Below are 13039 nucleotides of genomic sequence, written 5' to 3' on the forward strand. Positions count from 1 at the left end.
CTCTGGAAAGCCCCACTGGGAGAATTGTGAGGGAATAGGAGTGAGAAAAGAGCAAGTATTATCTTAGTTTAGTATCATGAAAATAGTTTGGACCTCACAAGAGCCCATGAAAGGGTCTTGACCCCAGTGGTCCCTGGAGAGAACTGATGTTTTAGGAGATACTTTGGAGATAGGGAATGTTTTTTAAAAAAGAACTTCTAGACATTTTTACACTAGATCATCTGTTTTCTTGTTAAAACTTTATGCTAATTGAATATCATTTTATGTAGTCCCTTTGAAAATTTAACATTTCAAAAAAAGAAAATTTAACATTTCACTCCGTGGCTTATTCTTTGATGGTAATCTGTGTGAGGCACAGAAAAGGGCATTACGTGGCCTGTTCTCAGAGATACTCCTTGATTGTATGTTGAATGAAGTGGAGAGGTGATTCATCATCTAAGGAAGGCGGATGGCTTTGGTTTTGCACCTCTGACTTCCGTGCAGATAGATGCTGACTATGTCTTGGCGTTCTGAGCTGCTTCTCAGCCTCCCCAGGCTTAATCTCCTGCCAGGCAGACATGGACCCGAGTGACTGACCCAGTGGCGTCTCAGCGCCGAGGGGACACAGAGAGCACTTGGGTTTGCCTTGGTTAAGGATTAGGAATTAGTGCTTTTTTCTTTTATTCTTCGCTTCAGGTCATGGGTAGCTGAAGTGGGTTTTTTAATCTTTAATTTTTTTTGAATTTGCACGAACTTCTGAAGCATATATACCTGTGTAGAGAGAGCCGGGTTTAGTGAGAGCTGAGGTGAGGTTTGCCGTCGGGCCCCTGGGCCTAGTCGTGGAGTAGCAGGCACGCAGCAGACGCCTGGAGTAGCCCACCCCCCGTGCTGACAACGGGCCGGGGGCTCCCGCTGCCCCGGCCGCTTGGCCTTTTACTCATTTTCTCCGTCTTCCTTTCCCGGTTTCCTGTTGTCTTTGTTTTCCTTGCTTACCTGCCTGAGTCTGCCAGTGGCTCCCAAGAGAGCTCCCTAAATTGTTCGACAGCTGTTGATTGAACTTTGCAGAGCAGGGGTCAAGCCAGAGGGCTGGGTGGGTCAGGTTGGAATACACAGCCCCAGTCTGCACGTAGCTCTTTTTTTTTTTTTTTTTTTTTCTTTTTTTTGCACGTAGCTCTTAATCTAGTAACTGAACCAGAAATGGAATCATTTGGGCACATCCTACTGAGAAACTGCTACTGATTTTAAGCCAAATATAAGTATAGTTTGAGAATCCTACCTAAATGTCGTATTTCACTCAGAAATTATTTCCACTGAGGTAATTTTTTTTCTAAAATAAAAAGTAACCCATAATGCCATGATATCTTACAGGTGTTTTCTGCCTTAAATGCATGGGCATATATTAATATTTTATCTGGTTGGTAATTGTAGTTATCCTATTTTGTATTGTTCTTTACTGTCATGAAAATGTATTTCCAGTTCCCAGGTGGTGCTAGTGGTAAAGAACTGGCCTGCCAGTGCAGAAGACATGGGTTCAATCCTTGGGTCAGGAAGATGCCCTGGAGGAGGGCATGGCAACCCACTCCAGTACTCTTGCCTGGAGAATCCCAGGGACAGAGGGGCCTGGTGGGCTACAGTCCATGGGGCCCCAGAGAGTCGGGACACGACTGAGTGACTAAAAACTCCTGTTGCTATACTGGAAAAAAATTGAAGTTTTCTAGGGTGTTTCAGGATCTAAGCTCATACCCATGGCTCCCAGCATCCAGGGCTTCTCTTTTCTCTCAGCCTGTTTCTGTGTAGCTCGAGCCTGTTTCTGTGGCGCTTCTTGCGACACAGTCCACTGTTAGTAAGCAGGACGCGGTGCATCACTCTTCACACGTCTGCCTTCCTTCCCGAACTGTGAGACCTTGGAACAGTGACGAGGTCCTGGTGATCCCCGTCTTCGTCCAATAAACACTCGTTCAATTGTATTGAAAATACGGGGCCAAAATCTTGGACTTTCTTGCTTGTAATATTTAGATTGGTAATTGAAAGAAACTGTTTTTACTAAAAGAAGTATAGGAGGTACTAGCTGTGGTGGTAACCTCTCACAGCCTCAGTTTGCTTCTAAGATGGGCATGAACATCTGCCTCCTAAGGTTATTGTGAGGATTAAATGAGACGGTACACATTAGCCCTTGAAACAGTGCCTTGCACAGTGTTAGCGCACAATAAGTTACTACCATCACGATCTTTTTCTGTTAATGTTTTAAATACCAGGAGGTGTAGACAGAGTGGCCTTGATGGGAGATTTGGAACTACAGCATCCCACCTTTCGGGGAGCAAGTCAGGATGTAGATTCAGGAGCATGGTGTTGTGCTTAAAGTTTTATGTAGCGATTATTCCTTGGACAGATTCTTCAGTCTTTTAAAATTTATCTGCACTACAGGGACCGCAAAGACTTAGACACAACTGAGCAACTGAACTGAGCTGAACTGCACTAGGGGGATGGTACTTCATGAGATGGATGTGGGTTGGGTGAATTAAGTCTTGAGCAAAGCTCAGGCTTTAGAAATAGTGATTGATCAGTTAGCTTCACAGGATAATCAGATATTAGTACTTTCTCCATGAATAAATTTGGATTGGGAGGAAGCCAGAAACAGAATCTAGTAGCTTTGTGGGATGCAAAAGATATCTTAAATACTGTTAAGCAGGTCTTGCAATCAACAGATATACGAAGCCTTTTTTTTCACCCCTTTGTATCCAGCACCTTGAGTAGCTGCAGGGATCAGAATAGTATAAGTTCTTCAAAAAACTTTCATTAATAGCTGGGGCGAGAAGTCTAATGTGAATGAAATGCTCAGCAGTGTAGGACAGTGGGTGGGGGAGCCTAACGTATGCCTGTTGTCAGCCTCAGACCGCACAACTGTTTAATGGGCAGTTCTCTAGCCGCCACAACAGAGGCCAACTCAGATGAGAGGAGAGGACAGACTTGAGCAGGAAGCCTTCTCCCACCGGTGAGATGACTCAGGGTGCTGGAGCAGTTGGCCGGGGAAGATCATGCTCTTCAGGAATTTGTCATCCACATTTCAGTGACTGGTGTTTTGAGTGTCGTTACTGAATTCACTGATTTAGTTTCTTCAGCACTTCTCCACATACCCCTTGTGAATTGGGAAGGTGTCCTATGTCTAACTGTCTATATCTGTTATCATAATATTACTCTGGATTAGGGTGTTGATTTCTGGCAAAACAGTAATTTATCATTCATTGAAAGATTAGTGAGCTGACATGACTAATTTCTTTAGCTCAGTGAGTCCTCATAAACTGAAATAGGAGCTCTTATAATCCCTGTGATGTGTGTGGGGGGATGTGCTCAGTCGTGTCCGACTCTGCGACCCCATGGACTATAGCCCTCCAGGCTCCTCTGTCCTTGGAATCATCCCAGCAAGTATACAGGTTGCCATTTCCTCCTCCAGGGCATCTTCCTGACCCAGGGATTGAACCTGCAGCTTCTGTGGCTCCTGCGCTGGCAAGCAGATTCTTTAGCACTGAGCCCCCTGGGAAGCCCAATCCCCTTTATTACAGATGATGAAACCGATACTTAGGAAGGTTCTTGCCAAAGGCAAGATGCAGCTTAACTTGAGGCCAGTGTCTGAAACCATTGTAGCTATGTCCTCCCACAGAAAGACAAGCGCTGTCACCTGAAAAGAAGGCTGTATGTGTTACTTCAGGAGGGGTGGTCTGAAGATGGTTGGAACGCCTGAGTGTTCCTGAAGGGGAGCTAGTTGTACTTTTTTGATCACTGAGTTTGAGAAGTCGTCAAGATGTGTCCAGTTTCCCCCATCTATTTTTTAAAAAATACATGGGCAGGTCGTATCCTTTTAATCTCACATTCGTATCAGTGGTCATTAATTGTAAAGCATCTGAATGTTTTGTCTTTACCTTAAACAGTAGTAGCCCATTCCACAAGAATGAGTTTTTTCCACTTTTATTTCTGCCTGTATGTTTTGTAGGTATAAGTGGTAGATGGTGAAAATGGCTGTTTATAAAAAAACAGGAAAACAAATTAGACATTGCTGCATAATCTAGTTGTTAAAAAACATCTCATAGTCACAGGGGTAAATGAGTTTAAGTGTTAATCCAGTGCCTTAAGGTTGTATTTTACCTGTCTGTCAAGTTGAAACCATAGTGAGCACAGACACTGAACTCTCTGAATTAATCAATTGCTGTGTTTTCAACAGGACGCATTCAGTTTACTGGCCTATTCAGATCCTTGGAACAGCCCAGTGGGAAATCAGCTCGACCCAATTCAGAGAGAACCTGTGTGCTCAGCCCTCAACAGTGCAATATTAGGTAAGTGAAGCCAGAAAGCACAACTTCAACTAGTCTCTTTGAGTATTTGAGACGGTATTTGTGCTGGCATTTATCCTTCAGTGAAATCTTAAGGGAAATGTTTTTTACATTAAAAAAAAAAAATTACCTCACAGTATAGAAAAATTCCTGTTATCTCAGTCCCAGATTAAATGGATTCAAATGGAATAAAAACAGTACATTAGGGTGTATCTTGCAACGTCTGGAAAACAGGTTTCTGTGTGAATGTGGACACAAGCATTCCTGGCCTGAATCACCCGTGCCCAAGCTCCCACCATGCTGAAGATACTGGCTCGGGGCCTCCCGGTGGCTCTTCATTGCTGTCAGCCCCAGCTCCTGGAGATGCAGGCTGTTTGCATTAAAGTTCAGATTTAACTACATGCCGTTACCAAGTGAAAAAGGGAGGGAAGGGGAGAGCAATACACAGGCTTAGCCAGGGGGAGCCCCAAGTGTAAAACAGGACTTGCTGTCCCCTGACTGGTGGCCATTCCTGTGAGCAGAGTGTGGTGCTTATAAACTGAACAGACACTCTTTAAATGAATTCAGTAACTGCACGTTTCATGCATTTATATACAAACTACATAGGGTTGATTGTTTACATAAAATGACATTTTAATGTCGGGGCAATTTTTTTCAAAGGGAATTCGGATGAGAGTGACTTTTCACCTTACATTTTAGAATGGGATTTCTCAAGAAAAGTGGGAGTTACCAGCTTGAAGTCTGTTGTGTGCTGTTTGGCCGTTAGGCTTGGGCGCTTTGAGATGAGGGCAGTGCACGCAGTCAGCGTGTCGGCAGGAGGCCGAGCGAAGGCCAGGGATGACGGCCGGAGCGGAGAGGGGGCGGCTCAGAGCTCTGACGCTGGGGCCTGCCTGCTGCTTTGCCTTCATAAGGTTCATTACTGTTACCTGTGTTGTGGCTTATACTGAAGTTTTGGCGTAGGAAGTGGTATTGTGTTACGGTTTTCTCACGTTTAGAATTTGTATATAATACTGTGAACTTTCTTTGGTTAATATGTTGTTCTTTGGTTATACAAAATTTAGTTAGCTCTACTGGTAAAAAATAAGTATACTCAGTAGCAGTGCTAGGATTGTAGGGCAAATTGTAGTTTACTGTAACTGTCTTTTTGAAATGACTATATTATAGATAATCATGAAGCCCTAATTGCTTTGTATCTGGGTAACACTCCGACTAGGAAAGAATTTTTGAAGAAAAGTGACCAGTTTTCATATGACAGTTAAGAATCTTACATTCTCGAGGGAAATTAAAATTTCAAGTAGTCAATTGCTTAGGACCGTTATCCAGGAGAGAGAGATATATATATATATACTCATATATTGTGCCATAAATTATGTAGTTCAACTATAAATACTGCTTAAATTTATTAAATATATATAATTCCTGCAAAAGGAATGACAAGACTTAAACTGCTGTAGGCATATGTGTGCATATTTATAAATACTTGTGCTGTATTATAGAGCTTCATGTCTCAACAGTGCTTCAAGTTACATTACTGGTATGTGATGCCTGCAAGTTTTGTATGTCAAAAAAAATCTAAAGGACAGTTATAACTGATGTGCCTCCCTTGGCCAAAATAAAACTGTAACAAAGTGCTTACCAGCCCAAATAGCATTCACCACTACACCCTGGAGAGGAGTAGGCAGTCTCTGTTGGGTCATATTCCCAGAAAGGAAGAATCCATCAGTGAAACTTCACTGAAAACCTGGTGCCTTTTTCTCTGGTAATGTCAAGTGACCCTGATCAAACAGGGAGATACTAAATATTCCTTACTCCCCACTGCAAACATTAGATAAGAAATTACATCATTCCCATCATAGTAAATATGGAAGTAAAAGTTTTTGAATATGTAACAAAGTCTTAATTCTGCAAGAATCTGTTATGACTTGAATACCCAGTGACCACAGTACCTGGTCAGAGTAGATGTCCAAGGCAGTGTCTGCTTAGAAACCACCTTTGCTGCTTCGCTCGTTAGAGCAGTACAGGCATTGGTAATTTTGTAAGTAATGCAGTATTTTCCTGATTGAGAGATGCTGTTTATAATGTCTTGCTAATTGCCGTTTCCACTCTTAATCCTTCTTCCTCAGAAACCCACAATCTGCCAAAGCAACCTCCACTTGCCCTGGCCATGGGACAGGCCACCCAGTGTCTGGGACTGATGGCTCGGTCAGGAGTCGGGTCCTGTGCTTTCGCCACAGTGGACGACTACCTGCATTAGCGATGCATTTTCGGAGCTCACACTTATATTGTGGCATATAGACAACATGGAAGTAGACCAGCTCTGCTGATTTGAAATTTAGATTTTTTTAATTATGTACTGGGGACAGGTTTTTGTCGCTTTACATTGCTTCCTAGTTTACAGCATGATGCAAATGATTTTCTAACTTAGTGTTAGGAGAAATTATTTTCCATCTTTAACCTCTTAGTTGTCTAAGAGTTAAATATTACTGAATTTCAGACATTCAAATTGATCATCACAAATCCTTTAAAACAATTACCTAAAAGAAACCAAAAAATCCTGCCTTCTTTGTTGGGGGGAGAAAGGGGGGAAGGAAATGGAACAAGTTGTGTTTGTGTTAGCATGTGGGTGATGTAAAGTTCAAATTGGGAGATACTCTGACCCCCGCTCCCATATAAGCATTCAATCAGTGTAACTTGCAAAATGCATAAACATCTGACAGTTTGAATTTATAGTGTTGATGGAAGAAATCATTTTTAATGTGTACTGTAAAACTTGAAATACTCAGGAGCTGAGTGAATATGTTTGTTGCTACTTACAATCCCGACCTGTTAGTCCCAGTAGTTTTGTTTTAACATGGTCTTTCTCAACTTTGTTTCCTGTTTAACTACAGATGACTTCTGCTGTAGACTCATAAGTTGAACTGTTGTGTTATAACAGTATTACATGTCAGCAGTGTGGTTATGACCTTTATTTATATAAAAACCAAATATTTAGTCAATTTACCGTGTCTTAATTTAATCTTTGTACACCTTCCATTTTTAAGTGCTTAAAATGAGTACTATATTGCAATAAAAATGTAGTGATATAATTAACCAGCCATTAAAAATTTACTTCTACAGATACCAGAGTGTCAATTGAATTTATACATCAGGTATTTGCATACTTCTTATAATTAATATAAAGTTAGAAGAAGTGAAATGAATAGTTGCTACTCTAAATCTGAGCTCTGCAACCTAAGACTGCCTTGCGTTTACTAGCCTCCCTGGATTAGGGCCAAACCTGATACTGTAGGTGATACAGAAAGCAGGAAGTTAATCTTATTTTCACAATATCATATGGCATGTGACCTGCCAATTTTCAAGCAAACCCCCAAACTGGTTAAAAGTAAAATATAAACAGGCTCTTCAACAGAATGACCATATCTTTGGTTTGGCAAAGGTCTCTGTTGGCTGTACACGGAGTCTTAAACCTTCTTTTAGAAGCAGATTACCTACACTTGGATACTGCGCCCTTCCAGAGAGTCTGTGAAATTCTCATCAGTGGCACCTTTAAAACACCTGAGACAGCGCATCTGAGAGCGTCAGCAGGAGACGCGCACTGCCATCCCGGGGGCCGGGGAGCAGAGGCACCCTACCAGCATGGGTGCTGCTCACGGCCAATAAAACGGGAAAACACTTACAAAAAGGAAGAACAGTCCTTTTAAATTGCTGCTTCCAGGATGCTCAAAGACTAGGACGCACACTTACACGCCAGGTGGATGAGTGTGACTAGGTACCGCCCCAAGAGACTTGAGATTCTTATAATGACTCTAAAGAAGGGTTTATAAGCGGTTTATTTATTTTTTCCAGAAAAGTTAAATTCTTTAAATAACCAAGTTCTATACATACAAAGTACTCATTATTCATCTAGGTTTGATTTACTTCTTGGGAGTTTTCATCTTTCTGACCATCCAGCGTTTTGTAAATCTCTTGGCATTTTGTTTTCTCTGAGATCCTAGAATAAAAGGTTTTCTGCAGTTGAGAATAAAGAAATAAAATTCCCAAGAAAGAATTCACAAATTTTCTACATAATTAAAATTTGTTTAAAAGAAAAATAATAAAATCTGTTACATGTACACATATACTGGGCTTCCCTGATGGCTCAACAGTAGAAGAATCTGACTGCAGTGCCAGAGACAGGAGTTCAATCCCTGTTTGGGAAGCTCCCCTGGAGAAGGGCAGGGCAGCTCACTCCAGTGTTCTTGCCTGGAGAGTCCCATGGACAGAGAAGCCTGGCGGGCTGCAGGCCCTGGGGTCACAGGAGTCGGACACAGCTGAGCACACACGCACATGTCTACGACACTGACCTGTTCTCTAGACTAAGCAACTTTAAAATAGTAACAGAAGCCATTATAAGGAAAAAGATACTTCATGAGTATTTACTGTCTCCTTAACAAAGAACATTATTCATGTAAAACTCAGACTCAAGAGAATAAAGCCAAATCTTACCCCAAGTATTGTTCAAAAACTGGGCTGCAGCCTTTTTCATCGGTAACCTCTTGTTTTCAAGAGACAGGAACTTGTTTACTAGGAAAGAGGATTATTTTATCATTTTGTGTTTTAATTCACAGTCAGGAAGGAAGAAAGACGGTCTGGAAGGAGATTACCAGTGGTCCTGTTGGTCCCAGGGCCGTATAAACAACTCTGTATGAAGGCTTCGGCTGCTGCTTGCCGTGAATCCCTCAGATCTTCATCTTTTAGCCTTACAGCCACGTAGCTTTTATTCTGGCTGGCGGTCAACACAAAAGGCGAACATGAGGCCATGCTTATTTTCAAAATAGAGTATTTGTTAGTTGACTCAAATAGGGGAGAAAAATCCCCAAATCCTAATTTTGTATAAGCACAGGTTAGGTGATAAAAGGAAATTACAGAGCTATTTTACAACTAATGTTTACATTTTGGTAAAGCAAATACTTTTTTTTTTAATATAAATACCAAAAATTTTCCACAGAGGAACCAATCTGAAACCGCTACTAATTGAGGTAATACCCCCCTCAAAGGTCACCTTTACATCCTACACACAAAGAATACTTCTTACCCAACAGTCTGTACTTTCTGCACTTTTTCTTTAGCTTTCTTAGAGTCACTTCCTTTCTCTCGTTCTTCATTTTTCTTTTGCAAATTAACTAAAAAATTGAGTTATAGTTCTCATTAGCATTTGTGCACAAGTAAATCAAGAATATATACTGGAGTTTACTTTAAATATCCACTACACACCAATTTGTATGTGATTGTACAATACAAAATAAAATTTAAGACTATGCTCCCAATGCAGGGAGCTTAGGATCAATCCCTACGGGGGGAACTAGATCCCACATGCCAAAACTAAAAAATGTGCATGCCACAACTAAGACCCGGCATAGCCAAATAAATTATTTTTCTGAGGAAAGAAACAAGCTAAAGCCCTCCAGGCCTGTTCCCAAGCGCCTTCTCAGAGTCAACAACATTTGACTGCAAATATCAGCAAATGCCCTTGACACTTAATGAGAGGTTACTTAAATAGTTAAATAGTTCATACCTTCTTTCAACTTTCCCGGTGATTTCTTCACACTAAGGAAGAACAAGCAAAACACTGATTGGGATGGTTGAGAGCAATGATAACTCAAGTTATCACAAAATTTCAGCTGGTTTTACAAATAAAAACTACAACCTTTAACTACAACCATTCTCAATTTTTACTTAGCATCCTTAAAGTCACTCCCCAATGCACTGTCAACAACTCCCAATCAACAAACTATGTTTAGGCCAGGAGGATCAGAATTTAAAATCTGAAAGTACATTAGCAGGCTTCCAAAGAAACAAGAGTTAAAAGTATTTAAGAATTATATAATACAGTATTTGAAACATGAAGTAAAAGGTGGTAGGCCTGGCTTACTTTATGTGGAGAGAGCTGAAAGGATTAATTGAACACTTCAGACATAAGAATGGAGACAAGCAATGGTAGTCTCAAGAAGTGTGGTCTAATGGAGCAGAACACAATGAGATTAACATACAGAAGTGGAAAAGCTAAACGGTGGGGGCAGTGATGGGGTAGAGGCAATAAGAAGGGACAGGTGACATCTTAACTTGGTTTTCAAAGACCAAAGGGACTTTGCCAGCATGAGTATTCAGAATCTGAGTAACTCTGTGGAAAAGTTCAGGGGAAAAGAACCACTGTCCTAGCAGGGCTCAGCTAGTGAAAGCAACAAGAGGAGACAAAGGGGAACAGGAAAAAAATAGCAAATATTTAATCTAAATTTAGAGCAGTATGGAATCAGACTGATTCCATATCACAGAGGAGAAAGAGGAGCTTTAAACATCCGGTGGATGGCAAAGCTACTAAATGAAAAGGGGAACTAGGAGGGGAAAATTATGTGGCTCAGATGGTAAAGCGTCTGCCTACAATACAGGACTCCCAAGTTCAATCCCTGGGTCGGGAAGATACCTTGTAGAAGGAAATGGCAACCCACTCCAGTTGCCTGGAAAAATCCCATGGAAACAGCCCACTGGGTCGCAAAGAGTCAGACAGGACTGAGTGACTTCACTTTAACAAGGAGGGAGAAGCAGGTAAGGCAAGCCAGCGACAAGCTGAGTTTTAGGAGCCTATGGATAATAGACTAGTAATCCACACCCCAGTAAAGGATGAATTAATTTCAAAACACTGTTTTATTCACACCATCTATCCTGGCCCTAGGTACACTGACAGTGGTCCACAATTTACTCAAGAACTCACTGAGATCAGTAACTCAGAAGCTAGAGTTACCCATGGGAACAACAAAAATAAGAAACAGCCACAGATGGAAAAGAAGTGGCACATTTCCCTCCATCTGTCCCACCAAATTCAAATATCTCCTGTGAAGCTTTTTAATTTAGACGACAAATGTACCAAGACGGCATTAAAACACTGTATGTAAACAAGTAATAAAACGAGATCCACCACTTACCTAGTCTGTGAAGCTGTAGTTAACTTCTCTAAAATAGTATCTGGAAGGAGTTTTCTTTTCTTAAAGGCATTTAAATAAAAAGAGTCAATAAAAAGGAAGGAACAGGACAACACATCCAGCCCTACATCTAGGCAAATAAATGTTCTGAACACTGCCCTCCACTACCTCTTAAGCTGTGGGAAGACTGGGGCCCAAGCAACTCAGAACCTACTCCTACTTCACTTGGAAGACGTGAAGGCTGGAAAGAGTGCCTGCTTTATCCCAACCCTCGGGTGACGTTATACACCGAGGGCAGTTCAGAGTCACGTCCACCTGTGGCCAATCTCCGGAACATCAGAGCGCGAACCAAGCATCCTCTGTTTGCACGGCCCTCCATTTACCCAGCGCCGCCTTCTCACAGCGACCCAGGTTCACATAAATCACCTCGGCCGCGCGTCAGAGGTGGGTCTGGCCCTACGATTTCAAGTGCACACCTCTTCCCGACCCTAATTTGAATCGGTGGACAGCGAGGAGCACGAGGACGCGGATGTCAGTGCTGTCGGAAGAGACCACCGGCGGCTCTCCTCCACCCCGAACTCCCGCAGCCTTGAACTCTCCCCCGAGCCGGCCCGTGAAACGCGCCCCCCTTTGCAAACCTCTAACCTTCTGTTCGATGAACAGCTCCTCGCGCCGCTTCCTCTTCTCCTTCAGAAGTGCTTTGTCCCTGGAAGAGACCGCGACAAGTAAGGGCGGGCGGAGAAGAAAAGGGGGACGGTTAGGCGGCGCTTCCCCCCTGGCCTGGCCCGGCCCCCGGGGCTCCGAACCTGCGCGCCGTCTCCCGAACTCGCCGCTCCTCCTCCTTCGCTTCGGCCTGGGCGCTGGCGAAAGTCAGCTCCTCCGGGGCCTCGTCGTCAAGCTCGTCGTCCCCCTCCTCGTCTTCCTCCAGCGGCTCGGCGGCCGCGCCGCTGCTGGGCTGCCCGAGCAGCAGCCCGTGCCCCGCCTCCTCCTCCGAGGCGGGTTGGCCCTCGTCCACCATTGCAGAGGCGGACGCCGGGGCGCGAGACGCGCGCGGCCTGAGCTGCACCATGACCCGAACTGCGGGGGCCCGGCGGCCGTCTTGACCTCTGACCCGGAAGCCACACGCACGCGGGGAGTGACGCAAAGGGCAGGCGCCGCCGGGACTCTGCCGCCCTCTGCAGGTTCGGAGGCCCCACCGCGCGTCACGGAGGCGCATGCGCAGAACAGGGAATGGGGGCGTGGCCTAAGTACCCGGGGGTTCCCTTCCACCAGGCTCGGAGCCTGCGCGCCGCTGGCCAGGATGCCCGGTCGGTCCCCGCCCACGGTTACGCGAGCCCGTGGACTTGCGGGCTTGTGTCCAGGGAGGGCCGATCCGTGCTGCTGCAGCCTTAGCGGGGATGCCGAGAGCGTTGTTGCTTCGATCCCCGCGCTCCTCGGGGCGGGCTGGCGCGGGTCATGCCACCCGGTACCCAGGAACCCGGGGACCTCGAGCCCCGGTCGCCCTGTCGCCGCCACTTTGCGCTCAGAGAGCCGCTCAGTTCAGTTCAGTCGCTCAGGCGTCTCTGCGACCCCATGGACCGCAGCATGCCATCACCAACTCCTGGAGTTTACTCAGACTTCACCAGCCCCATTTTACATACCGAAACTGCATTGTAAGTATTGTAAGTCCCCTCCTACCCATGCAAAGGATCCTTGGCATTTATTCAAAGGCGGTTGCAAATGCAGCACAAAGTTTTGTGTCACCATGTGGCTTCTCCGAAAGCCAAGGGTGTGAGAGTA

General features: G+C 44.1%; 2 protein-coding genes across 2 annotated transcripts in view; one reads left to right on the forward strand and one right to left on the reverse strand.

The window, feature by feature from the left end:
• The window catches only part of RANBP9 (RAN binding protein 9), a 70254-nt gene extending 62830 nt beyond the window's left edge, over window positions 1–7424 (forward strand). Inside the window, exons 13-14 of the mRNA XM_065912675.1 lie at window positions 4196–4307; window positions 6428–7424. Coding sequence (XP_065768747.1) covers window positions 4196–4307; window positions 6428–6558 — 243 coding nt within the window. The 3' untranslated portion in view covers window positions 6559–7424. The remainder of the gene's footprint in view (window positions 1–4195; window positions 4308–6427) is intronic.
• Window positions 7425–8116: 692 nt separating this feature from the next.
• On the reverse strand, window positions 8117–12606 carry NOL7 (nucleolar protein 7). The gene is made up of 8 exons (XM_065912688.1): window positions 12067–12606; window positions 11906–11966; window positions 11264–11322; window positions 9859–9890; window positions 9379–9466; window positions 8948–9069; window positions 8790–8867; window positions 8117–8295 (listed from the first exon to the last, which is right to left on the reverse strand). Exons 1-8 carry the CDS (start codon window positions 12474–12476, stop codon window positions 8219–8221), a joined length of 927 nt encoding a protein of 308 aa, XP_065768760.1. The 5' UTR covers window positions 12477–12606; the 3' UTR covers window positions 8117–8218.
• Window positions 12607–13039: the final 433 nt, after the last annotated feature.

Source organism: Muntiacus reevesi, chromosome 20 (genome assembly GCF_963930625.1).
Source record: "Muntiacus reevesi chromosome 20, mMunRee1.1, whole genome shotgun sequence".
Taxonomy (NCBI): Eukaryota; Metazoa; Chordata; class Mammalia; order Artiodactyla; family Cervidae; genus Muntiacus; species Muntiacus reevesi.

Excerpts from the sequence above, each read along its gene's own strand:
- NOL7 (XM_065912688.1), bottom strand. The coding sequence starts at position 12,476 with ATGCGCCTCCGTGACGCGCGGTGGGGCCTCCGAACCTGCAGAGGGCGG. Across the intron at positions 9,891-11,263 it reads ACTACAGCTTCACAGACTAG|TGTGAAGAAATCACCGGGAA; the intron begins GTAAGTGGTGGA and ends GTTCTTCCTTAG. Across the intron at positions 9,070-9,378 it reads CAGAAAGTACAGACTGTTGG|CCAGAATAAAAGCTACGTGG; the intron begins GTAAGAAGTATT and ends GTTGACCGCCAG.